Source organism: Equus quagga, chromosome 17 (assembly GCF_021613505.1).
Source record: "Equus quagga isolate Etosha38 chromosome 17, UCLA_HA_Equagga_1.0, whole genome shotgun sequence".
NCBI classification, from domain to species: Eukaryota; Metazoa; Chordata; class Mammalia; order Perissodactyla; family Equidae; genus Equus; species Equus quagga.
Window position 1 is genome coordinate 51,001,364 of NC_060283.1, and position 27,808 is coordinate 51,029,171.

Consider the following 27,808-nt stretch of genomic DNA (forward strand, 5'->3'; position numbering starts at 1 on the left):
GCAGTCCTGAAAGGACAAGTTGTGCGCATGCCCAACTGGGCTGAGTAGGAGGGAAATGGTGGGAGGCTCAAAGTGGGCGAAGTGTACAGTGCGCATGCGTACTACAGTCGGAGCAGGGGCGGAGCTGCCTCAGCGAGACTACGCTCGGTGCTGGGGCGGGGCGAGGGCGTAGGAGGGGCGGAGTTTGCAGGCTTGCGCGCACGCGCCCCGTCTGGTCGCGTCGAGAGTGCGTGCGTGCGTGCGTGTTTGCGTGTGGTCACAGTTCCCGCCATCAGCCGCTCTCCCAGACTGGGAGGGAGCGAGCGGTCCCTCTCCTTGGTGCCCTGTGTCCCTTCCTTCCTTGCCCCCGGCTCCTCCCCCTCCGCGCGGACTCCGTGCTTCCGGCGGGCCTGTCCCGGGCTCCTGACTCTCAGGCACAGGTAAGGCGGACCCGGCGAGCTTCTCAACGGAGCCGTTTTCCCCGCCCCCCCCCCCCCCCCGCCCCGTGCGGTCCGCCCACTCGGCGTTCACTCCTCCGGAGTTCGCCCGGTTGCCGCTCAGCCCGCCCCCACCCCCTCGACGCTCCCGGGCCTCACAGGTACTCCACTTGGGTCTTCCCCCGGGATTTCTCTCTCCTTGGACCCGGCGTTTGCTGTCACTCGCTCCCTCCGCAGTCCGAACCTGGCCCCTTTTCGCGGGGGGGCTGTCGGCATCCGCCACTCGCCTCTGGCGCGGCCCGCTGTGTCTTCAGGTGACTTCCGTTGCCGCACATCCATCAGGCCTTGGACATGATACTCTCTCACTCTCTTGACCGTTCTTCCCCTTCTTCCTTGTCTTAACTATCTCTCGCTAAAAGGCGTGAATTGTATTTTTTGTCGTGCATTTGGTTGCTCCCCATCTCTAGCCGTTAGATCAGGTTGTCAGGTTTACCTATTTTAGGTCATGGTCCATGAAAGGAAACGATAACTGATGACAAAATCCTGTGTCCTGTTGGGCTGTAGTGGTTTTGTGGTCATCCTTTCAAAATTTTGGCTTCGTGTAAATGCCTTTTTTGGGGTGGCAGTATCTGACAAGTCTCTAACGGGAAGAGGTATCTAAGAGGATGTCAAGTAGGCAGTTGGACGTACTGGGTCGGAGCTCAGAAGAGAGTTCTGGGCTGGATAGATAGATTAATGTATATATCTTTTCTGCTGTGCTGATGGTAATTGAAGCTGTGGATATGGATTGAATTGCCTAAAAAGAGTGTAGTGCTGAAAAAGAAAGGGACCTAGGATGGAACACTAAGGGATTCCTGGAGTTTAATAACTGGATAGACGAGTACCAATCTTGTAAAAGAGATGGAAGAAGTAATCAATAATGTTGAATTCTGCTGAAACGTAAAGTTGAATGAGGACTGAGAAGCCCAGTGACATCACAGTAACCAATGATCATAGGAAGAGGTGTTTAACAGGGTAAAATGGAATATCTATGTTCAGTCCGAGGACCTGCTCTCCTACTCTTCCCTTCCACCCTAAGCCTTAAATTCCACCTATGTATTGATGACTTAAGAATTTTTTTTCCCAACCTGTTCCTTTTGTTTTCAGGTCAAGATCAAAATAGCCAACTGTCTGCTTGACATCTCAACTTGATTTTTTTTCTTAGGAATTTAAAATATAACAAGTCTAAAACCAAAGTCTTCGTGTTTCCATACCCCAATTCTTTCTCCTCCAGTATCCTGTTTCTTTAACTGGATATCCATTTATCCACTTCCATAGGCTAGAAACTTGAAAGCCATTCTTGACTTCTCCCTTATCCCATGTATCCATACCCTCTTCAAGTTCTATTTATTCTGTTTCCAATATATGTCTTCGATCTATTTCTGTACATCTTCAGGATTACTTTTCTTGTTCAAGCCACAATCCTGTTTTACCTAGACTTAATGTCACTGGTTCCCTGTATTCTCATCTGTAAAATGGGAATAATAATCACCTTGTTGGATTGTTATGAGGATTGGACAAGATAACCATAGTAAGCACATGGCACACAGTAAATAGCCAGTAAGCATTAATTGTTATTGTAATTGTTGTTATAATCTGAACCAGGTCAATACTCTCCTCTCTAGTTGCCCTATTTTCTTCCATTCTTGCTCCTTTCATTCTCCTCCCCAAACCCAAACAAACACATCACTTCTCCATTTAGCAGTAACATGTCATTTCTCTTCTTAAAGTCTTTCAGTGGATTTCCCATCACTAAGTGTGTATTACATTTAGGGTAAAATTCAAAATCCTTACCATGGTTTAGAAGATTCTGTGTAACCTGATTCTTTCCTGCTTCAGTAGCTTCATCTTGAATCATCCTCTTCTCCCTCACTAAACTCCAGCCACACTGCTTTTCATTTCCTTAGTCACACCAAGTTATTTTCCATCACAGGGCCTTTGCACATGCTCTTCTGTTTGCCTGGATTGTTCCAGCAAAACCATCCCCCAATTAACTCATTCTTTAATTTTTAGCTTAAGTGGTGCTTCCTCGGAGAAGCCCTCTCTTGATACTCTCTAACCTCTGCCCGCTAAGTGTTAAATCAGGTACCCTATTATAATCTTTCATCATGCCCTGTACTTTATGTCATTTTTCAGAACTTGTAGTTATATATTTACTTGTGTGATTATTTAGTCTTTCTCCTACTAGAATGTGTTAGTAACTTTCATTTCTATTTCTCAAGAATTTGTTAAATGAGTAAGTAAACTGGAGCTTACTGTAAGAACCATCAGGTCTTTTGGAAACAACAGCTTACTGAAAATCTTGTCATCTGAAGAAAAGCACCTTTTCACTCTGCAGACAAATTAAAGGACACAAAAGAAAAAAAAACAGTTTTCCACCTTTGGATGATTTCTTATATCATAAAATTGGTATATCATTCTTATATCATAAAATCATTCAGATTTTAGAGTCTTTGAATTGGAGATAAACTTTATCTAAGTCAACTTCTCTCTTTACTCTCAGCCTCCACGTTAATTTAGTCTCTTTGTGCATTTGTTTTATGGATCTTTTTAGGAAAGAAAGCCCTTAGAAATCAGAGCTGTGGTTTATTTGTTTTAACAACAGGTTAAACTATGATACCAGTGAGGAGAAGGTTTCCAAAAGTAGGTAAAGAAAAACTGTATATTTAAGTAAGTTGGTGGTGGTAGATGTGGAAGAAAATATTAAAATTTAGTAATTTTTTTGTGTGTAGAACAAGATTTGTGTTAAGAAATAGAGAATAAAAAATAGGAAATGTATGAATGCCAAACATAGGCATTTGGATTTATTTTATAGATAACGATGAGCTGTTAAAAATGTTTGAAAGTTTCAGTTAAGCAAAATGAGTAGGTTCTATAGATAAGCTGTACAACATTGTACCTATAGTTGACAATACTGTATCGTACACTTAAAAGTTTGTTAAGAACGTAATCTCATGTTAAGTATTCTTACAATAAAATAAAAGTCTTAAGAATATTTAGGAGGGATTTCGCATCAAGCAAGTATGTAGCACTTACTAAGTGCTCCTTATTTTCTTGGAGTACAAAAGAAGATAAGAGCCCCTCACCCTCCACTTTAGGGAGAAAGTTAAGGAGACAACTAGTGCATACTTTAGTTGGTAAGAGATAGAAAGAGGAGTTCTTTAGAAAGGATATTATGGGGTAAAGGATTCATTGGATGGAAAAATCCTCAGAGATTGGAGACTGGAAAGTGATTACTGCAATTCATTGATGAGAATGCAATATGGTAGTGGTTAAAAACATGGGTTCTGGCGTTAGACTTAGTTTTGTCTCTTGCTGACTCTAACCATAGATGAATTACTTAATCTCTCTGAGCCTCAATGTCCTCATCTGTAAAACATAGATAATAATAATTCCTATCCTTTAGGATTATTGTGAAAATTAAATGAGATAAGCCATGTATGGCGCTTAGCGCTGTGCTTAGTAAATGTTGCGTAGTAAATGTTAGATGGGAGTGATGGCAAAGTGAAGAGTTTCTGAATTAGGGTAGTGGCTATGAAAAGATTGAGTTTTAGATAAATGAGAATGAGGTTAAAGCTGATGCTAAGATTTTTTGCCTGAATGACAGTAGAAGGACAAATGTAGGGAAGTCTGGGGAGTCTCTTAATGAGGGCGTGGAATGTATCATCTTTGCATTTGTATCCCTCTCACAGAGCCATCACATTGGAGTAGCTCAGTAAATGATTTTTAGTGAGTGAACAAATGAGTTTAAAGTTGATGTTATAGCATTCAAGAAGGCATTGAGAGATGTTTGGGTCGAACTTCAGGGGAAGTTGAGGCTTAGAGAGGCCTAAATTTGAGAAACAAACCCATAAAGTTAGTTTTAACAGAAAAGTGAAAACCAAGTTTACCCACCTTTTGAAATTTTTCCCAACACATCATCATGGTAGTATTTTAAGATTTAAGACATCATCATGTAACAATGTTTATAAAGTCAACAAAGGAGATACTGTTTTCACTGCCTTCTTAGTTTCAAAATGTAGCAGGGGAAAATAAACCAAGAAACAAATTGATCAAGGTGCAGGCTCCTCCTGGAGTCCCTCGTTTTGAACAGCAGATGTATCCCTGAGGTTCTGTTGATCTCGTGTGTGTGTGTGTGTGTGTGTGTGTGTGTGTGTGTGTGTATCTTGAGCATTATATTTTAAATGTTTTCAGTAAGGTAGTTTGTGTTTTTTAAATAATCAAAGGGTTAATCTTTGTTGTATAAGTGGTCATCTTTTTTTTAATTTTAATTTTGTAAATTGGATTCTTTTAAAAAGGCACACTTATATTTTCTTTAGCTGAGTTGATGGCTTCCGGAGAACTGGCATAGCTGCAGAATATGAGTAGTTTCCCAAGAAGAGTGCATTGCCTTTGGCACAAGGATCAGAATAAAGGTGAATTGTTATTACATAGGGTTTTTCAGTAAAAGTCACTGAAAAGTAAGTAATGTTTTTATTTTGGGTATGTTTCCAAGACTGTGTGAATTGGCGAGAATTGACAGTTTTCTTTCTTCTATTTTGTAGTAACAGTTTTATGCTTTAGCATGCTTCCTTTACCACAGAATGCCCTCTGTATAAGGATGTTTTCAAAGCAGTACCTAAAATATGAGCATTTAAATAACTGTACAGGGTACAGAAATATTTTTTGCCAGTGTTATTGATTGAGCTTTCATAGAAGGCTCAAAGTTAACAGTAATTTTAACAATTGTGAAGAAATTTAGGGAAAGGGGAATCTCTTTGGACATACTTAAAGAATGGTTAGTTTTTATTATACTTTGTTTTCCTAATATCGCTTTGATAGTAAATTAGCGTTACAGAGTTAAAAGAAACCTTGTTGTTGTCCTAGATTCATAGGAAGTTTAACTGTTACTGGATCATGCTACAAAAGAAACTTGAGTGTCTTTCTATTAACCAAGCAGAGCAAACCCTGATAGTATGGTGAATGTACCAAAGTAGAGATGGTTAATTCATGTAGTGCGAGAGCAGGTAATGGACTAAATTGAGACATTAAGAAGTTTTATCTTATTGGTTCTGCCAGTTTTACGTCCTGCACCTTTTAGGGGTTTTTTCCTTAGAAGAAAGAACTTGCCAGTAGAAATGATTAAGAAAATGTTCGGTATCTAAAGTAAAGTTTTATACATTTAACCAAAACTCTGCATCAAATGTTTGAGAATTATATACAGAGAAGTTATGTATTATATTATAATAGAGAGAATTATGTATCGAGAGAAGTAACCAATAAAGTTTTTTATTTCTTATATACTTTAGTGAACTTTGAAGTCTTGACTTCCAAATTTTGCTAAATAAGCTAATCTTTAAAAACATGTTTTTATTGGGGCCGGCCAGGTGGCATAGTTGTTAAGTTCGTGTGCTCCGCTTCAGCTGCCCAGAGTTCGTGGGTTCAGATCCCAGGCATGGACCTACACACCACTCATCAGGTCATGCTGTGGCAGCACCCCACATACAAAAAAATAGAGGAAGATTGCCACAGATGTTAGCTCAGCAACAATGTTCCTCAAGCAAAAAGAGTATTGGTAACAGATGTTAGCTCAGGGCCAATCTTCCCCCCACACACAAAAAAAGTTTTTATTGGAAGAATTCAAGATTAATGACCTTTACTTACTTTACTTTACTTTTACTTACTTTATAAGAGAAGCACTAAGATAATGGGGTTTTGTATCTTTCCCTTTTAATGCGCACCCTGACCCATAATGATATATAAGGAAAGATGAGGTAATTTGACAAAACTCTTAAAATGGAGTTTCTTCTTTGAGCAATGAATAATATGAATCCCAGTTTAGGCAAGTTTACCAATGTTTTTGGTTTTTGTTTTTTGGGGTTTTTTAATTAAAGATTGGCACCTGGGCTAACAACTGTTGCCAATCTTCTTTTTTTTTTCTTTCTGCTTTTTCTTCCCAAATCCCCCCAGTACATAGTTGTATATTCTAGTTGTGGGTCCTTCTAGTTGTGGCACGTGGGACGCCACCTCAGTGTGGCCTGATGAGTGGTGCCGTGTCCGTGCCCAGGATCCGAACCAGTGAAACCCTGGGCCGCCATAGGGGAGCGTGCAAACTTAACCACTTGGCCACGGGGCCGGCCCCGTGTTTTTGTTTTAATAATGCATTCTATAACAGCGTATTAATTCCTTTTCTTCATAAATGATTTTTCTCTCATTGATTGTTAACAAGATATGAGGACAGCTTTGTGTTTAGTGGAAAAGTTCAGATGCACGTAGAAAAAGCTTAGATGTAGTCTTCAAAGATGAGTTATATGTAATACAGTGCATAGTGATACTCTTGTGAAGAGCTTAGTAAATATAGCCCTATATTGGCCATATAAAAGGGATTTATGGTTCCAGTATCTGCTGTTGTGTATTTTAACAGTAGATTAAATAAAAGTGACAGTGCTGATTTGTTCATTATTTTTGAGTAATGAGTTTGTTTCTTGTGTGTCAGACACTGTCCTAGTGGACATACAAAGATTAAAGAACATATTCCCTATCTTCAAGTAGCAAAGTCTAAATAGAGAGAGACAAAGAGGTAAACAGTTTATGATACAATGTGATAAATACTCTACTAGAAGTAAGCCCAGGGTGCAATAGGAGACTAGAGAAACATTAAACAGTCTCAGTGTGGAGAGAAAAAGTGAAAGGTAGCTAGGAAAGGCTTCTTAAAGAAGATAACATCTAAGTTGAGCCTTGATTTTATAGCTAGGAGAAGAAATTAAGGGGGGGTTCTGGGGACTGGAAGAGAACGTGAAAATCCTCCAGACCTAGACCACAGTGCGTGCAAAGGGGTAGTGGCATGAGAAATGACAGGGAAATTATAAGGAGTGCAGATGGCTGGATTTGGAGGGCTTGTTGGGGTTAAAGAGGTGAGCAGTGCCGGGATCATGAAGGGTGATTGTGTCATGTTAATGAGTCTAGATTTTACTGTGAGGGCAGTGGGGAGCTGATAAATGATATTAAAGAGGAGAGTGATGTGATTTGATTTGCAATTCAATGTAAAGATGTCTGGAAGGTTTATGGAGGTACTTGATAGGACTCTACCCTGACCTTCCATTTCCAATCCAATACCAATAATCATCACGAGAGAAATCAAAGATAACTCCCATGTTTCTGGCATGGGCAGGTGGGGTAGGAGAGTGGCCATGTATTCTTGGCGGTGCTGAGAGACAGAGTGGAAAAAATCTCAGCATATCCAAACAATGAAGCACCAAATTATTAATTGCAAAAAAAAGTATTACAAACACACATTGCCTGCCCAAAATTTTGTAGTTAACTAGTTTGAGCAGAATGTGACGTTAGCAGACAGATGTATAAACAGCGGTGGACTCTGTTACTTTGATAGATTCATAAACCCAGCAAGTTATACTGTCTAAATCTGGCCACAGTAAGCATTCAAAAAATTTGATGAGATAAGTGAATGGACTTACAATGCATAACACCTTTTAACTGTTCAAAGTGTTTTCACACTTCTTTTTAAATTTTATTCCCAGATATTTGTTTTAAGGTCCCTAGAGTCCTCCAACTAGGGGTCCCCAGGTTGTATCTTGCCTACAAGTCGGTTTTGTTTGATCCATAGCTTTTAAAAATAACTGAATTCGTTGCCCACAATTAAAAATGGGGAGTTTTACATAAAAATTTGGATGTCGTTTTCTTGAAAAATTAGATCTGGCAATGGTAGGTTCACTATTTCTACATGCTAAAATTGGCTAAATTTGAGTAGCAGTTTTTCTTATTTTACCTGCCTAAGTCATTTGTATCACGTACCTGGTCTTTGCAGGCTGTTGAGTTGGTGACTCCAGTTAGCAACTTATTTATCTGGGGTTTTTGGAGAAAGAGGTGTTGCAGACAAGGAATAAATTCAGAAAGTAGACACTAATTCCATTCATATTAAAGCTACTGTCTGTTGAGTGCCTAAAGTGTGTTATTTTCACTTAATTCTACAACACTATAGCATTTGCTATTCATATTTTACAGTTGAGAAAACTAATGGTTAGAAAAGGTAAGTTATAAATTAGTAAATGACAGAGCTGACTCCTGATATCTAGACCTTTTGTTTTTATACTACTTTTTTTAGCTTTTCTAGTTGAGCTATTTAGGCAGAGGCAAAGTTTAATGATTTTTAATTTATTAAATTATAAATAAGAATCTGTATTAGAGGCAGTGTTTTTAGAGATTTGAAAACAGTATAAATAAAATTTGTTTTAACAATTTTAGATGATTGCATATGTGTGTATATGTATAACACACAACACTATTTGGTAATATTTTCTACTGTTACTCTGGTTGTATTTACTTGCTCACATCAGATAAGCTATTTGAAGAGTCTTAAACATTCTATCATTGATGTAAGTCATTTTTAAGTATTAGAAGTTTGTTCAGGAAATTTAAATATTTGTCAAAGATAAAATTGGTGAAGATTCTTTTGGGGATGGTAATATTAAACATAAGTGGTTGGTAGTTCTTAGAAAGAGAGGGGTTTTTTGTTGTTAGTTTGTTGTTAGTTGGTTTGTTTTCCCTATGGAATAAATGATTTTCTCAAATAATACAATTCTGGAGTTTAAACTAATTTGATTTTTGTTACTTTTTTTGTTCATTTAATATCTTCTACACACGTGGCTGTGCTTAAACTACCAACTGGTAGAAGGAATTGTTTGGTGATATGATTTAATATTTTAGGAGGAACTCCATTCTAAGAAATGGAGTCAGCTGACTGAAGATATTTTTTTTTAGTTATGTTTGAAATTCAAGACCCTTTAGTGTTCATGAAGGAAGATAAAAGTTGGGCTGTCATATTGAGAATGGAATCCTTAGCATTCTTGGTTGGCATGCCTTTAGTGGCAGCAGTATGGTTGTTGATGGAGCAAAATACAGAATTTAGGCACCAATAGACACAGGTACCGGACACATGGCAAAGAAAGGAACATGTACAGAAGAAATAAAAGGTGATTAGATTCAGTCATTGAACATCAGTGACTGCTTTAGGTATCTTTCTTACCTGTGCCATTCAACTAATCAAGGCCTTTGAGGATTCTTAATAAAAGGTGGTTTATTGAAATGGAGAAAATGACATAAGATGCTTCATAAATGTTCTCTTTCAAACTCTTTTTTTAATCACTAGTAAATTGTAACTTATTATTTTATTTTATTTTTCTTCCTTAGAATCTGTCAGGTGAAGGTGTATTTTTGCTTTTTAATTTGGCTATAAGCAATTTATTTTTAAAGAAAGTATGTCTCCTCTGAAGATACATGGTCCTATCAGAATTCGAAGTATGCAGACTGGGATTACAAAATGGAAAGAAGGATCCTTTGAAATTGTGGAAAAAGAGAATAAAGTCAGCCTAGTAGTTCACTACAATACTGGAGGAATTCCAAGGATATTTCAGGTATTACCAAGTTTTGATTTGGAATAGATCTTCAGTCGCATCCTTTAGTGAATAGCTGTTCTGTGCCGTACTAAGTATCACGGTAGCCCTCCTCCTAGATTAATATTTCTTCCTCCTTATTTCCAGGACGCTAATACTGTTATGTACTTATTTTATAAATTATTCAGCAGCATTGTTGATGGTGTATAATAAGGTTCGGGAAGTAGTCACCATATTGAAAAGAAAACTGGTGGGAGGAAGTTGAGAGCAACCGAGTTTGAATACTAGCTATCTAAGTTATTTTAAAAAACCACATTATGATAACTTTAGTTATTCCTTTGTTTTTTCTTATCATATACAATAGATTCATCACTATTTAGTGTTAGCTTTTAATAAGACTTATTAGTGTCTTCTTAATGTCTGCTTCCTGAATAATACTGCTAAAGGTTGTGGTATGGACCATTCAAGGATGATTATTCAAGGTCATCCTTACAGCTGTTTTCTTCTAACTGTAAACTTTGGAAAGATCTCATTATTTTGTCACTGCAAAAAATAGTTTTGTTTTCACTTCTATACTGTTTATCTTGTGCAGCCAGGGACTACTCATCTTGATATGAGTTAATTTAAGAATATAGTGTCTTAATGTTTTTCTGCACTTTAAAATTCTGTTTGTTAATTAGATTATACAAAAGTATACAAAAGTACTAAGTGAAAGTGCTCTATTGAAGAACAATTTAGAAAACTTTATGCTTGAGAACCTGAGCTGAGATAAAATGTCCCTTTATCTTTGCTTTTGCACTATGAAAGTAAGTTGCGTATGATTTTGTGTATTAAAGATACACAAGCAGATTGGAGGTGGTGACATGGGTAGTAGAAACAATAGTGATTTCTGCCACGTATATATATCTACTAATTGCCCATCTCAATGAAGCAAAGATTTTTTTTCAAATAGAGTTTCCATTTTTCAGTCCTTAGCCCAAATTAGCACTGAATAAATATATAACTGTTTAAGCAAACATGTGTCTCTAGGAGCATGATGATTCTGCCTGTGATTCCAGCCTCAGCTCAGTTCTAGATCCCTTTGCATTTAGCATTCACCTGTTGACCATCTACAGATTACTGTGCAGGGTACTGTGCTGAGGTCTAAGAACATAGAGCTGAATGAGACAGTTTTCCTTTCAAACTTAAGAGTAAGCAAATGCATTCTGAGTTGTAAAAATATATCAAAGATACTGAGGTAACACAAACAAGGGAGTGGTTTGAGGATAAATAGGAATTCGCTAGACACAGGGGTGGTAAGGCAGACGTGATTGCTATACGTGGACAAACACATGCAAGTGTGAATCAACACTCAGGGAACCAGAAGTTTATTTTAAAATAAATAGACAATAGAAAGTGAGTGGCAGAAGTAGAGGCCGAAGAGCTAGATAAGAACCAGATCTTGAAGTATCTTGTTTTTCATACTAAGGGAAACTTAGATTCTGAGAAACTACAAATCTTAAGTTCAGATTCATTTGGGGACTAGGCAAATGACTTTATTTTAGGAGATAGTGGGAGAATAAGGGGATGTAGGAAGTTATTGTGGGAGTTTAGACAAGGAATGAAAGGAAAAGATGGAGAAGCTAGAGGAAGAAAGGATAGATTTGAAGAAATTTCAAGAAGACAACTCATTAGATTTGGGGAGTGAAGAGAGAGTCCCAGGTTTCTGAGTGGACGGCAGTCCCTTTCATGTCCTCTGTGATAGGGAGCAGAGGGGAAAATTGGGGTGTAAGGATTGGAGAGGTGAGTTGTTTGAGGTGTCAGGCATTCAGCAGTTGGTATCTGGTAGGCGTTGGGTAATCAGGACTGGAGCTCCAGCAGAGAGCTCTGGACTTAGAGAAAGAGTGGGGAGCCCTCACCATATCGGTAGTTACTAGAGTTGTGGGGCTAGGTAGGGTTTCCAGTTGTTGAAGTGATCAAGTTCAAGATTATTCTCATCTGTTAATGAACAGACTTTTTCCCTTATATTTAACCTTCATTTTTAAGAAGTGATTTATTGACTGAAATAATGGTTTTATGTGATCTCTTTTCCTTTTGCACGTTAAGCTGCTCATTTAAATTTTTGGAGTTAAAGCTTCTGAAACTAGTTAGTGTTTTATGATAGAATTTCTACTTTTAAGGACATGAATTTAAGACCTACTTTGAAGCTAAATATATATATATATATGTAATTTAAAATTTGAATATAAATCTGATTGGTAAAATTGTTTTTTAATTATCTAAAAATTCACAAAAGTCACTTGTCCCTAATTTAAAAAAATATGTGAAATAATATTACTTCTTTCTTTATGCTGGTCTGAGGGCAGAGGGTATGTCTTTAGCAAAAGGTTAGAAACCTTTATATATGCCTGCTGAGGGAGAACCTGAGAGAATAACAATGCCTGCTTGGCAGAAATTATTTAGATAATAAAGAAACTGCAAGATTTACTAACTTAGTCTTGGAAAAATTTCAGCCAAGAGACAGTAAAAGCTTCATAGCACATAACCAGAGTCTGGAAGAATATAAGACAAGTTATTGAACCAGTTTGGGGAAGTGGGAGAAGTAAACTGAGAGTTCTAGGGTTCTCATGATTTTTGTGATTGAATGAAAGTTAAATGAGCCTACTTAGTTAAAAAAGAAAAAAGATGTTCTTACATTGGTAAAAATTTATTTTGATGTGTTTTTGAGAGGTGGAATTCTTTTGAGGATTATAGTTTGGATTAGTATATCCTTTCACATTGCAGTTACTTAAACCATTTGCCAGATATCTTACAAGCTTTTGTTTAAAACGAAAAAAGGAAGAAGGAAAAAAACAGCCTCTAATCCAATATGGCTTTCTGAACTGGTGATGTATAACCATCTAGGCTCTGAAAATTAACTCAATAGTTTTTATAACTTTATAACAATACCTGAGAATATGCAGTTCCCTACCATAAAATCAGGAGTGCTAGGATGACTCTCTAAAATAAATTTTAATAGTGTGTGTTTGCCTTTCCTAAAAGTGAAACCCTTGATTTAAATGTATCAAGAAATGGGAACTCTTTTTGGTTGGGGGAAAAAAACTAAATTAATATGGCGAAGAGTAAGGAATGTAACTTAGAAAGTATAAAATTTAATATTCACTATACAACTTATTATATTTTGTTATCATACGTTTTTAATAAGATAATTTTCCTTTTGTGTTGATCAGCTAAGTCATAACATTAAAAATGTGGTGCTTCGACCCAGTGGAGCAAAACAAAGCCGCCTAATGTTAACTCTACAAGATAACAGCTTCTTGTCTATTGACAAAGTGCCAAGTAAGGATGCAGAGGAAATGAGATTGTTTCTAGATGCAGTCCATCAAAACAGACTTAATGCAGGTGAGCACTGATCATCCCAGGGTCTGACATTAGCAGTTATAAAAGACTATTACCAGACTGTAGACCAGTATCTTTGGTGAATGTTGTTAACAGAAATCCTCAGCAATATACTAGCAGACCGAATTCAACAGCACATTGAAAGGATTATATACCATGACCAAGTAGGATTTATTTCTGGAATGCAGGGATGATTCATGATATGAAAAATCAATCAATGTAATACACCAAACTAACAGAATAAAGGACAAAAACCACATGATCATCTCAATGCAGAAAAAGCATTTGATAAAATTCAATACCCTTTCATGAGAAAAACAGTCAACAAACTAGGAATAGAGGGAAACTACTTCAGCGTATTACAGGCCATGTATGAAAAGCCCACAGCTATATCATACTCACTGATGAAAAACAAAGATTTTCTTCTAAGGGACAAGGCAAGGATGCTCTCTCTGACCACTTGTATTCAACATAATACTGGAAGTCCTAGCCAGAGCACTTAGGCAAGAAAAAGAAAGAAAAGGCATCCAAATGGGAAAAGAAGAAGTAAATTTATCTCTGTTCTCAGATGACGTGATACTATATGTAGACAACCCTAAAAATTCCACGAAAGAATATAGCTAGAGAAGATGGAGGATTTAAATTATAATTGGGAGAGGATTTACCTTGCTAGATGAATCTTAGATACTTGCCTTTCTTTATGAAACTTTTTCTGAGATTTCATTCTTGCTATGAAAACAGCCAGTACTGTAGAAAATCACACAGATTCCCCTGGCCCCTCCGGCCCCTTTCATTTAAAATGTTTTGATTTTTTTTTTTAAATGCATTTACAGGCATCTTTTTAGGAATAATCTGTTGCTTAAGATGAGTTTTCCACAATTATTGTTAGTCTCCAGCTCTGTCGTCATTAAATACTTTGTTATTGCTAATATTTTATAGTTGAAAAACTTTTGAGTTTTTTTAACTTAAATATAACATGTTAAAAACATTAGAAAATGAATATGTAGCAGTGCTGCCTTGCTCCTATTTAATTAATATCTCTATTTGACACACTATATTCCTTATAAAATAAAAAAAAATTTATGGTTGTTTTCCATCATGTGTTCATGTTACTGAATCTGAGCTATGTCAGTTTACTAAAAAACTATTGAATTTTAGAATTGAGGAATTGAATACTGTTTAAAATTTTTAGAATATGTCAGGGACTGTGTCTGTGTTTCTGTTTTTGTTTTATTGCATCAAACTCATCATATTAATTGGATCACTATTTTGAGAATTGATGTGTGTAAGAAAAGCATGTCTCTAACACACTGGAGTGGAAAGCACAGTAGACTGGGGACACCAGTTTGAATCTGAACAACCTGGCATAGTGGAAAAACATAAGCTTTGGACCTAGATAGGTTTGGCTTTGAATCCTAGCTCTGCTTGTTATTTCCTCTGTGGTTTTGGGCAAGTCGCTTCATGAGTCTGAGTTTCGGTTTCCTCATCTGTAAAATGAAAGTTATATCACCTTAATTTCAGGGCTTATTAAAAAATTAGAGCTCGTAAATGTGAAGCCTGAGTTGCACATGATAGGCACTCAGTGTCATTGCTGTTATTTATCTATTTATTTATTTATTAAAGATTGGCACCTGAGCTAACATCTGTTGCCAATCTTCTTTTTTTTTTTCTTCTTCTTCTTCTCCCCAAAACCCCCCAGTACATAGTTGTATATTCTAGTTGTAGGTTCTTCTGGTTGTGCTGTGTGGGACATCGCCTCAGTGTGGCCTGATGAGCGCTGCCATGTCCGTACCCAGGATCCGAACTGGCGAAACCCTGGGCTGCCGAAGCGGGGCACGCGAACTTAACCACTTGGCCGTGGGCTGGCCTCGTCATTGCTTTTATTAGAGTAGCTAGCTGTGGACTTCCCTTATTCTTTGCTCTGGGGCAACTTATTTTAATCTTTTAGGTTTGGTTGCCTTAGCTGCCCACAGGTGATAATACATACTTTGCAGAGACTAGAGTAAGATAAGGAATATAAAAATGCTTTGAAAAGTATAAAGCATTTAATGTATAATGTGTGGCATTTCATATCAGTGGAAAAAAGACTAATATTTGATAAGCAGTGTTATCTATAAATAGGACAGCTAGCTAACCATTTAAGAAGACAGTAGCTGGATCCTTCTCTCACTCCTTTCGTCTAAATAGATTTTACATTGATCAAAGATTTGAATGTAAAAAAATAAAATGATAAAAGTATTATTAAAAGGGGAGAGTGGATTTTAACATAATATCTGGATGGAAAAGACCTTTCTGAGTATGACGTACAAACTAGTATCAATAAAAGAAAAGATTAATAGCTTTGTGTAAAAAACTTAAATGATCTCTGTGGCAAGGGAAAAAAAAGACAAAGAAAATACTGGCCACAGTGACAGAGTTAATATCGTTATATATTAGGGATATTATATTATAAATTTATATTATAAAGTGATGTGTATTATAAAGTGACATGTTATAAACACCTGTTTTCCAAATCAGTAAGAAAAAGACAACCCAGTAGAGAAATGGACAAAAACTGCATATAGGAAATTCAGAAACAAAAACAGATGGCCTTTGAACACAAAAAAATTCTCAGCTTCACCAATAATTAAATAAATTCGAATTCTTACTGTCACATTGGCAGTATTGTGAGGGGAAACAAGATACTCTCATATACTTGGAGGATACTTAGGAACTTAGAGATACTTTTTGAAGGAATAAATGGTAATATCAGTTTAGTTTAAAATTATACATTCTTTACCCCAGCAATTCTTATTCTAAGGAGATTACCCTACAAAAATCATTCCATTAGTGCAAGAAGATATGTGAAAGGATGTTCAACATTGTTTGCAATTTTTAAAAATTAAAACATTCCAAATGATCATCAGTGGGAAATTGACTAAAGTATAAAATACTTTAAAAAATATATACAAATTCATATTTATACAGTACCTTGCATGTTCTTTAAACTAGCATTGATTTTTTGGGACTAGAAGCCATTTATTCCATTTGCTCAACTTAGAATGTTTTGGAGTATTCATTATTGGAAGTGTATCTGTCACTTGTTCTGACATGTTTGCTTGGCTTCCGGTGTCAGTGTTCCTGCCATAGATAGATAGTGACTAACTTTTCTTTATTGTTAATTATCAGATATTTATATAGGAGAATTTCTACCATTTTATTTTTGCATTTAAAATTTTATCTTTCTATTACATGTTCCCAGATTTTTGCATGTTGTTTGATTTTTTGCTTGAGACTTCAGCTTTAAATTTTATTTACTATGTATATCAGATGTACTTTCTATCAGAAAGAATTGGTTGTAAGGACTTTGTTTTATCTTTTTCCTGCTTCTCTCTCTTCAGTATTATAATAATAATGACAAAATCTCTTTATTAAAGTAAGTGATTTGGGAATTTTTTTTTTTATCACCAGCCATGAAACCCTCTCAGGGGTCTGGTAGTTTTGGAGCTATTCTGGGCAGCAGGACCTCACAGAAGGAAACAAACAGGCAGCTTTCTTACTCAGACAATCAGGTATGTTCATTTGAATCTTTTTAGCTTTTAAAAATATGATACTCATGGACATTTTATAAGGTAGTTGTAGGAAGAGGAACTTAGGCTGTAATACCTTATTCTGGCATTGTTACAAGGGTATTTTCCACATAACCTGAAATTTACCATTTCAGCCATCTTATTCTCTTCAACTATATTTATGAAAATCTTTCTAAAATTTATCACATTCTTCCCTTCTTACATATACTTTTACAGAACATAATTTAACTTACTCGATGCCTCATGGTCATCATTATGAACTGCAGTAGAGTGTAGTTTTTAAAAAGCATAGCTTTGGAATTAGTTGTAGGTTTGAGATTTGGTGCTGCCACTTACTGACTGTGGGTCATTGGAGAAGTTCCTTAAGTATCCTGAGCCTTGGTACTCATCTGTAAAATTGAGACAGCAATGATATTCTAACGGCTGCTGTGAGATAATGCAGGTAAAAGTGCTTAGCCCAGGATACTGTGTACTAACAATCCTGTAAATGTTTGCTGCTGTTGTTTCTGTGATGCCCTTTGGGTCTGTTCCACGTTAGGAACTTTGCCCCTGTGCTATATGATACCAAACTTTTTTCTTGAAGTCTTCTTTTTGCTTTTTAAATAGTTTTTGTTTCATAAATAGTATTTAGTCATCCATGGGACTTGCTATTGAGGAATAATTGACATCCAGAAAATCGCATATATTTAAAGTGTACAATTTGATATGTTTTGACTTACATAGATCCTCGTAAAATCGTCATAATCAACCTAGTGAACAGAGCCATAACCCTTAGAAGTTTCCTCATCCCCCTTCGTAATCCTTCTATCCCACTCCCTCTCTGGCCCCTATCCCTAAGTCAAAACTAGTTTGCTTTCTTTCACTTTAGATTAGTTTGCATTTTCTAGAGTTTTATGTAAATGGAATCAGTGTGTAATGTTTTTGTCTGACTTTTTCACTCAGCATAATTACTAGGAGACTCATCCATTGATACGTAGAAATTTGAACTGTTGGAATATTTAAATGTATAAGTGTTAACTTACATAGCAGAAGCAAATATTTTATTTTGACGAACAGTGATTCCCATTAGTGGAATTATAAAATCAATTTTGTGGGTTGTGACTAGTATTAAAAAAGGAATAAAATAGAAAACAATAGAGAAGTTATTGTACATAGTAAGGATGAGGCTTGCTTTCTGAAACTTTTGTTTTACTTTTATTTATATGTATGTGTAATAGGTTGTGATGTAAAATATTTCTTACTATGTGGTCATGGTCAAAAAAGGTTGAAAAATATACAAAACAGTATACATATAGTATGCTACAATTTGTGTAACAAAGAATAAAATACTGATTTGCATTTGCATAAAGAAACAACAGAAGAATACTTATAAGGGGTAGAAGAATGCAAAGTGGAAGAACTGGGTGGGTGGCATTGGGGTGATAATGAGACTTCTCAGTATATGGCTTTGATAATAGTTTTTTATTTTTGAATCTTGAGAATGTATCACCCATTTGAAAATAAATTTAACTTTTCAAACCATTCATCCAGATGACCTGAGATTTTTTCTTTCCTGTCCTAAGATTGTAATTCTGTGGAAAGGAAGTAGTTGGAAATACCTTCCACAGAGAAATCACAAGTAGAGTTACTTAATGTAGAGTTATAAAACTTATGTGGCAGAATGCTGGTAGAGAGCACTGTTTCCCAACTAATATGCTTCAATTGCTGTTTTCTCTCTGAATGTTCTTGCTGTGTCTTTAAGGTAGACTCTTTGATTCATCTTCTGCCAGTGGACTCTCTCTCACTCTCATTCTCCCCATCATTACATATATTTATTTTATTCCTCCAAGTGAGGTACATGTGACTTGGCATTTAAGTTGTGGCAACCGAATGTCATTGTTCCTTTTTCTCACATCTGCGTCACTTAATTTATCATAATCATAATTGGATTTTTTTTCCTCTAAAGGTGTATTTTCATGCTAGTCACTAAAACCATGTCTTGTAGTCTTGTATATGTGTCTTTTTTTTTTTTTTAATCAGTAATTCAAAGCAAATTCCCTTCTGCCTTCAGGTATGCTATGGAATTTTTAAGTTTACAAGAGTACTACAGGAAAACAAGTATCAAGCTCAATTTCTGACACTGACCATCTGTTAGAATCACCTAGAGTGCTTTAAACAAAATTACTGATGGGGCCCAGCCCTGTGGCTAAGTGGTTAAAGTTCTGCATGCTCTGCTCCCGCAGCCCAGGTTCACAGGTTTGCATCCTGGGTACAGACCTGCTCCACTCACTAGCCATGCTGTGGAGGTGTCCCGCAGACAAAAGGGAGGAAGATTGGCATGGATGTTAGCTCAGGGCTGGTCTTCCTCAAACAAAAAAAAAAAGTAGGAGGATTGGTAGCAGATGTTAGCTTGGGGCGAGTGTTCCTCATCAAAAAAAAAAATTACCGATGCATGGGGCTCACCCCAGACCAACTAGGCTTGAATCTCTGGAGATGGGTCTCCAGTTATGGGTATTTTTTAGAAGTTCTTGACATGAGAATCACTGGTCTAAAAGTATGCCAACTAATTTGAAGATTTAGCTATATTAAACTTTATTCTTACAGGCCTCTTCAAAAAGAGGAAGTTTGGAAACTAAAGATGATATTCCATTTCGAAAAGTTCTCAGTAATCCAGGTAGAGGATCGATTAAGACTGCAGCAGGAAGTGGAATAACTGTCACCCGGACGATTCCCCCTTTGACGTCTACATCAACACCTCTTAGATCAGGGTTATTAGAAAATAGGTATGAAAGACTTCTTTTCTTTCTCAGTCATTAGCTCTGCCTGTTTATAAATGTCTTTTAGGCCTTTTAAGAAAGACTATTAATTTGAGAAAAAGAAAAATTGTACAGTGGGCAAAATGTATTAGAAGAAGAAAGTATAGAGGGCATTTTTGGTAGATAATTAGTCTTTGTCCTATGTGGTTTATGTCAGTGACACATAGTGAGCATGCAGATATCCAGTATATTGATTTAAATGTGTAGAGAATGAGATAGTAATAGTCACAGTTCCTCTCCTTGATTGTATTGGTTTATACTTTTCAATGGTGTGAATTATGACTTTTTTAAATAACTTTTTTTTCCTCTATTCTCCATAGGACTGAAAAGAGGAAAAGAATGCTATCATCTGGCTCAGAGTTGAATGAAGATTACCCTAAGGAAAATGATTCATCATCGTAAGTTGCTTTAAGAGCCGTTATGGCACTAGATTGGTGTTTCTTTTGTTGGTAATTACAACCACTAGAGAAGATTGGGGAGATGGTGTTTAATTTATGGGAATTCCAAGATAGAAGAGCAGAGTTTCAAGTATTTTGGTGACAATAGATTATAGGCTCACTAGAGAGGATTTGGCTCTGGCTATTGCTTTGCTCATTTCATTGTACTTCTCCCATCCTACCTTTTTTTATCTGTAATACTTAAAGTAAGAATAGAGCTAAAGAATTCTAAGTAAGTGTTTCTTGCTGGTTGCTCTTTTAATGTGCACCCCTTCCTTCCCTCTTCCTTTTACCTGTAAATTTTTTTTTTTGACCTTATTCATGTGAAAAGTTAGCTTAGGAGTAAAACAATGTGAATTCTACATAGATTCTACACAAGGAGCATCAGTCTTTTAGAGCTGTTTTCTGGGTGAAACAAAAGAGGGTAGACCTGCAGCAGGACAGTCACCAGCTTGTAATCCTCTTCCTCATCATGAGAGGTTTTTTTTCATCTTTTGGGGGAGAAAACTTATTACACAGTTATCACTTAATACCTTAATTAATATTCAAGGTCAAGGGGTCACCAGAAAGGAGTTGGGAAAAGCTAAAGAAACTTTATATATTAATTGAGATCTTGGTTCTGTTGCTGTAGCAGATGTAAAAATCTGGGTAGGTGGTAGGACTGGTGTGGTATCTGAAACCACAATCACCGTGAACTCAGATTACTTCTGTCTTGTTCGTCTGCCATCCTTAATAAGTAGCTTCCATTTTGTGAACCAAGATAGCTACTTCAGCCTCTGCTGTCATGTCTGCATTCCTCTTGGTAGAAAGGAGGAAAGGAGCAAAGGGAGGGCATGCGACTCTCCCTAGGCTAGAAATTGTACACACCACTTTGTACACATCACATTGACCAGAACTTAGTGATATGGCTATATCAGGTTATGAGAAAGTCTGGAAAATATGCCTAGCCCAAATTCTACTTGTATCATTCTTCCCATGCATTCTCTTACACTCATCCTAATGGAGAAAACCTCCCAGTCTCGTTTAGTCACTGTATCCAGCTCAGAGTCCAGGATCTCTGGGTGATATCCAGTCCTCTCTATAAGCTCCTGGTATGCCTTGGACCATGCACCTCATGGTCTGGTACCTAAAAACTAAAAAGCAAGTTAATCTTCATTCCCCTCTCCCATCTCCATACACATAGCATTGGAGTTGGCAGATGATAACCATGATAAAAATTTCATTTAGAAAAGACAAGAATAGGAAACTGGAGGAGTCACTGGTCTATAGCAGTGATAAAATCTTGCTAAGCAGAAATTGTGAAGGCTATGAAGGCTGTGGAGTAAGTTCTTGATTAGCCCATGTAGCAGTCTGTGTTTTATCCTCTGGGAGAAACCCTTGCTCATTGTGCTCCATATGACTCCTGACTTTGCCGTCTGGTAGGTTTCCTTTGTCCATTATCTTTCAAGGCCATAGCTGAAGTGGATTTTGAAGACTGTTCCTCTTTGGACCACACAGCTTTTGTAGCCTGCGTCATACTGGTGCAGTTCTGGAAATTTAGAAGTGTCTAGAAATTTAGAAGTTTTAGAAGTCTAGAAGTTTCTTTAAAGGTAGAATAAACAGACTTTTAGAGGCTTGTGGAAGAATTGGAGCCAATTTTTTTTTTTTGTTTTGGTTTTTTTGTTTGAATAAACCTTTTAATTTTGGAATAATTTTAGATTTACATAAAAATTGCAAAGATAATATGCAATGTTCCTGTAAACCCCTCACCCAGTTTCCCCTAATATTAACATCAAAGTTTTTCCACAAAACTACTACTGCAGTTACCTCTTAACATTACCTCATTTTGTGAATCAGAAGCAATTGGATTTTTTTGGTCCTGTGTGGTCTCAACTCACTAGGCCATTGGCACAGAGATGTATTTCTTTTCCTCCTTGATTGCAAGTTGGCTAGTTCTTGCCCAAATTTATCTGTCTCTAATAGGATCTTTCTGAAAGCATTGAGGAGCACTAACAGAGCAGTGTTCTTAATTGTCTCATTCTTTTCCTTTAGAGCTAGAGGTTGGGTGAGTATGAGGTCTGCCTCCCAGACTATAAAAGTTATGAGCCCTCAGATAGTAATGTGGCCAAGGCAGGGAAGGCAAAACCTAACCTAAGCTATGTGCCAATGTCAGTCAGGATTAATGGCTGCCCTTCCTTAGGGTGGAAGGAATCTGATGTAGTCGGCTTGTCACCAGATGACTGGTTGGTTCCCTTAAGGGATAGTACTTGATCAGGGGCTGAGTGTCAGTCTCTGCTGCTTACCAGTTGAACATTCAGCTGCAGCAGTAGCTAAACCAGCCTTGGTGAAAGGGAGCCCCTATTGCAGGGTGCATGCGTAGCTTTTATCTCTGCCACCATGGCTGTTCTTCATGGGCCCTTTGTGGAAGTATTGGGATGGCTGAGTATGGAGATTGGCTGGCATCTACTGGACATGTTATCTTGCCTGATTGTTTAATCTCTCTTCAGTGGAGTTCTCTGGTGAACCTTAACATGCAAAACAGATCTTCACCCTTTGTACGCACTCCATATGGCTATCCATATACTTTTTCCATAAATCATTTCTCCTTGATTTTTCAGGCTTGCTCCTTCCAGGCCCCTGACCATCCATCCAAACCGTTTGCCACAATCCAGGAGTCCATTGATCCACTTTTTTCTTCACACAAATTGGATAATGAGGTGTACCTCTCAAAGTCTGCACAGTGGAGGATTTCCTGTCACCACTGTCTTTTCAAGACAGTCCCTTAATGGAGCTATAGTGCAGCAACAGTTCATTTTCATCTTGTACGAATATACTGAGATGATTTATCCATGTATCGGGCCCAGGTTTTTTCCTCCTCTTTCAGCTGGTCATGGGAAATGCTCGTGAGGTGTATTCTTTTATCTCTTCCTCTTACTTGGAACTAATCCCAGATATGCCACTTCCATTTAATGATGGACTACTCCTGTGACTTCCTGCTCTTACGACTTCGTGAGTGTGATAGCACCCAGCTCACGATGGCTAGCTCTGGTTGCGTAGTCCCTTGATGACACAGTCAGATGCTCAGTCTCTTCCAGGGCCTAGTAGTCTGCCAGGAGTAGTATGCCATACTTTATCAATGATGTATCATTTTCTGCTGTAGACAGCATGGTATTGGTCTTGAATCCTAAGCATCTGTGCAGCAACTCTCCTTGGGTGAGCAAGTCTATATGGTGTCTTTATTCTTAAGCTGGTAATTGGCTCAACTGAGCCTGTCATTTTCTCTCTTGAGTCGATCAATACTCATAGCAACAACCAACCAATTCCATAGTCTTTATGATTATTATTTACCCTGTATCACTTGTATCAGTTATCTATTGCTGTGTAACAAACCACTCTAAAACTTAGGGCCTTAAAATAGTAACTATTTATTATTGCTTATGAGTCAATGGTCACTTGAGTGGTTCTCCTTATCTGGACCAGGCTTGGCCACTTGTGTCTGGATTCTCTCATTTTCTCCGGCATCCGTGATCACTTGGTTTGTTAGCTAGGGGTCAGCTGGTCCAGGATGGCCTTGCTTGTATGACTGGGCATTGACTGACTACTGGTTAGGGTGATGAGGGTGATTGGCCATGTGTCTTTAATCATCTCGCAGGTTAGCCAGGAATTATTCACGGGGTTCCAAGAGAGTGAGTGGAAATTTGCAAGGTGCCTTTAGTCTTAGGATCAGGACTTATACTGATACGTTATTTCTATCATACTCTTTTTGGACAAGGAAATCATAAGGCCAGCCCCATTAAGGGATGGAGAAATAGACTGCGTTACTTGCTGGGGGGCTTGGGCACAAGGAAGGGAATCATTTGGGACATTTTTTATTTTTTTGCTGAGGAAGATTCACCCTGAGCTAACATCTGTGCCAGTCTTCCTCTAGCTTATATGTGGGTCGCCTCCACAGCATGGCCGCCAACGAGTGATGTAGGTCTGCGCCTGGGAACTGAACCCAGGCTGCTGAAGTGGAGCATGCTGAACTTACCCACTAGGCCATGGGGCCGGCCCCATGGGACACGTTTTAAACAACTTTATTGAGGTAGAATTTATGTACCATAAAATTCACCTGTTTAAATGTCCAATTGAATAATTTTTGGTAAACTTACTGAGTTGTACAACCATCACGATAATCCAATTTCAGAACATTTCTATAACCCCAGCAAGATCCATTTTGCAGTCTACCACATTTCTTGAATGCTAGAGATATTGCATGAGCCATATCCTTTTCTGCTTTATCTCGTCACAATTCGCTACAGATGAAAAATCTTAGTAGTTGTAACACTATAAGATACTAGAGGTCTTACCACCAGGATTAGGATTTCTGTTGCCATTGCAAACAAGTGATCCAATTCCAGAATCTTGTCCTTACAGCGTCCTTCCTAGGCCCACTTCTAGTACCAACTGTTGTAGATCAAGTTTCCCAGAAGGAGACCCTGAAATGGAGGTTAGTGTGCAAGTGATTTTTAAAGGAGTACATCCAGGAGATACCAGGAAGAGAGCAGGGAAAGCAAGACAGTGAAGTACAGGAAACGAAGTTTGAGTATGATCTCAGACAAAAATCACTCAGAGGTTAGGCTTCATCCTAATCCCAGAGAGATCATCTTTTTAATAAATTTCACCTTAAAGTTGGTCTAATTCAAGGCAAAGGAGCTGGGCTTCTATACTCATACTCCATCACCTGACCTTACTTCTGACTCTCTGAGAGGCAGGCAGAGTATTTCTAGTATCTTGAGGACAGTCCTGTGAATAACTCTAGGTACTGTTATTGAAAACATACCTAAATTGGTGTGGAAGAAAGGACACAAAAATGGGGTCAGAGGGAATCTGGGTGAAGCATCTATTCTGTATGCTGCAGGCTTTATTCATGATGGTGCTCCTAAAATGAGCAATTTTAATCAAAGGATCAGCATTTATCTGAATGGACCCACTCTGCTTATATGGTTTCAGATATTTGGGAATAATAGAGGGGGAAAATGGGGCTCAAGACATTTTGACTTAACTTTGTGTTCATGAACCTAGAATAGTGTCATCATTATGGATTGAAATGATGTTGACATTCAGTAAATAGTATTTCAAATTATAGAGACTGAAACATTTTGGTTTTTGGTTTACTTTTTAAACCTATCCAGTATAGAGTTTGATACTTCTTACTTGATTCTTTTGGTTTTAGTAGCTGAATCATTTCATCTAGTCTTGCTTTTGGCTAAGAAAATCTATATAATCTTGCTGTCTCTGGTTTTACTTTTGTATAAAGAAAATGCACCTTCATTTTTGCTTAATTACCAGGATTATGGATTGAATTGGCTTTTGATTTGGTAATGAAAGCTTATTTTCATGATTCTCTGACCGCTTGAGGCTTTAACACCTTGTAGCCTAACCTCAAGCAAATCAATGAAATTGGGACTCAAAATGTAAATTTTTTTAATGACAACTATTTAAAATTAAGAAGTGTATCTTTATACACCTATACATTGAATTAAATTATTAACTGTAGGAACAACAAGGCTATGACAGATCCCTCAAGAAAGTATTTAACCAGCAGTAGAGAGAAGCAGCTGAGTTTGAAACAGTCAGAAGAGAACAGGACATCAGGTAAGTATTGGTCTTTATGTAAGATACTCATTTGTTATATGATGTATCGTATTAGACTAGAAATAAAAACCTAAACTGGGACATACCTCTCTACATTATTCAGAAATATGACATAGTTCAGTACTAGTTATTGGGCACCAATTTGTATCTAATACTTAGCTAAAATATATATATATGTATTTTTTTAGATTGGCACCTGAGCTAACAACTGTTGCCGATCTTTTTTTTTTTTTTTTACCTGCTTTATCTCCCCAAATCCACCCTGGTACATAGTTGTATATCTTAGTTGCAGGTCCTTCTAGTTGTGGCATGTGGGACACTGCCTCAGCGTGGCCTGACGAGCGGTGCCATGTCCATGCCCAGGATCCGAACCAGCGAAACCCTGGGCGGCCGCAGTGGAGCACGCGAACTTAACCACTCGGCCACGGGGCCGGCCCCTCAGCTAAAACATTTTTAAAGAATTAGAAATATAAGGAAACTTTTATTCTGTTTACAAAGAATCTAGGCATTAGCTTCTTCCCTGTTTAACTGCCTGTAATTAAGCTCTGTCATTGTCCAAGTACCTGGACATTATAGTGAATCCAAGGAGTTAAAGTGGTTAAAATTAAAGTTCATCAGCGTTGCTACTTATTATAAGTTCCAGAAAATCTTGAAATTATTCCCTTAGAGCAGTTGTTTAAACTCACTTTGTACCTTATTTTTACAAAACTAAAAGTTATACCGTCCCTGAATTTTTTCAGTATTTCCTACACTTAACGTATCTCTCTGATCCTCTGAACTCCTTAGAGACTCAGATATCTGGTATTGATTTGAATATTATGTCAACTCTAAATTAAATTGAAGCAAGCTTCAATTTTGATTTTGATACATTGAGAGTTTAAGAGAATTATTTTGATCAGGACTATAGGAACAGTCTCCTTTTAGTGGTTCACGGTTGTAGCATCCTGTAACTCCTACAGAAGGAAGTATTTCTAATATTATTCTTACCTCTGAAATAATAATACATTATGTAAACTCCACTAACTTGTTTTTAGCTTTTATAATCAACCTATAGTTAGAAAACGGAGTACTTAATGTTACAAAGTTAACTTGAACACACTAAGAATGTCTACATTTTGTTCCATGAACCTTCTTACCACTTGACCACTTACTTTCTTCTCTCATCCTCTTCCACATCAACTTCTGTAAGATGTTATCTTAACTTCAACATTATTAAAGCCTATTACATCTTTAAGTACTCCGTTTTAACTAAAGTAGTACAACTAATTGGTTGGGGAAAAGATAACAAGAGTAGGGGTGATGTAAGTGAGCGCTTTCTAGTTTTTCATAATAGGGAGCCGATGCTATTTAAAGTGGCTGAATGAAGACATAGTAGAATCTTTATGTAGTGTTATGGAGGAAATCAGGAAAACTAAGTTTCAAAACATGGTTAGAAATTAGAAAAATTTATGAAGCTTTGGGGCAGGAGAATGTTGTTTGCTATTAGAACCTTTTCCGCAGTATTTGATCTTTTAACATGCATATATATGTTACTTTGATGAAAAGAACGGGGGAAAAAAGAGTTAAATATAAACTGGCCCAATGCATAAAATTTCATTATTAAGTGAACTTGAATGGTGAATTTAGAAATTAAATTTTCCCTGTGTTTGTTTGTCTTTTAGGCCTTTTACCTTTGCAGTCATCATCCTTTTATGGTGGTAGAGCTGGATCTAAGGACTACTCTTCTGGCAGCACCAATCTAGACAGGTACACATTGGTTCTATGCCTTGTGAAGAACTTGAAGAGCTCTCGTCTTCAGAATATTGAATGATGGAATAGGCTGTGCATTATGCTCCAAGTGAATACCCTAATTTAAAATAACACAATTGATGAGAATCATAGACTCATGACATTTTAGTTAGAAAGTAGTCTAGGAATGTTTTAGTTCAGCACTTCTTTTTTAAGTTTTTCAACAAATGAGTAAACTGAGGTCTAGGAAGAGCAGTACTGAGGCCACAGGTTGTGGCTGTAAGTGTGATCAGGTAGATTCTAGACCAGTGTATTTTCCACCATCCCAAGTGATGAACATATTGAGATCTCTTCTCCAAGGCAAGTTTAAGTTGCCTTTGTTGGCCTGTGTATCTGTTAAGCTACCTACCAAAAGCTAAGACGTTTTCTTTAAAAAACAAA

General features: G+C 37.2%; 1 protein-coding gene across 5 annotated transcripts in view; it reads left to right on the forward strand.

Annotated features, from left to right (window-relative positions):
• The first annotated feature begins 128 nt into the window (after positions 1–128).
• Positions 129–27,808, forward strand: part of USP37 (ubiquitin specific peptidase 37) — a 96,617-nt gene continuing 68,937 nt past the window's right edge. The window contains exons 1-9 of one of the 5 annotated variants that reach the window (XM_046643167.1): positions 129–419; positions 4,775–4,915; positions 9,642–9,865; positions 13,054–13,225; positions 16,673–16,773; positions 19,375–19,553; positions 19,907–19,984; positions 25,542–25,639; positions 27,301–27,385. In XM_046643167.1, coding sequence (XP_046499123.1) covers positions 9,710–9,865; positions 13,054–13,225; positions 16,673–16,773; positions 19,375–19,553; positions 19,907–19,984; positions 25,542–25,639; positions 27,301–27,385 — 869 coding nt within the window. In that variant the 5' untranslated portion in view covers positions 129–419; positions 4,775–4,915; positions 9,642–9,709. The remainder of the gene's footprint in view (positions 420–4,774; positions 4,916–9,641; positions 9,866–13,053; positions 13,226–16,672; positions 16,774–19,374; positions 19,554–19,906; positions 19,985–25,541; positions 25,640–27,300; positions 27,386–27,808) is intronic. The other 4 variants (XM_046643164.1, XM_046643166.1, XM_046643165.1 and 1 more) reach the window with 4 other exon arrangements.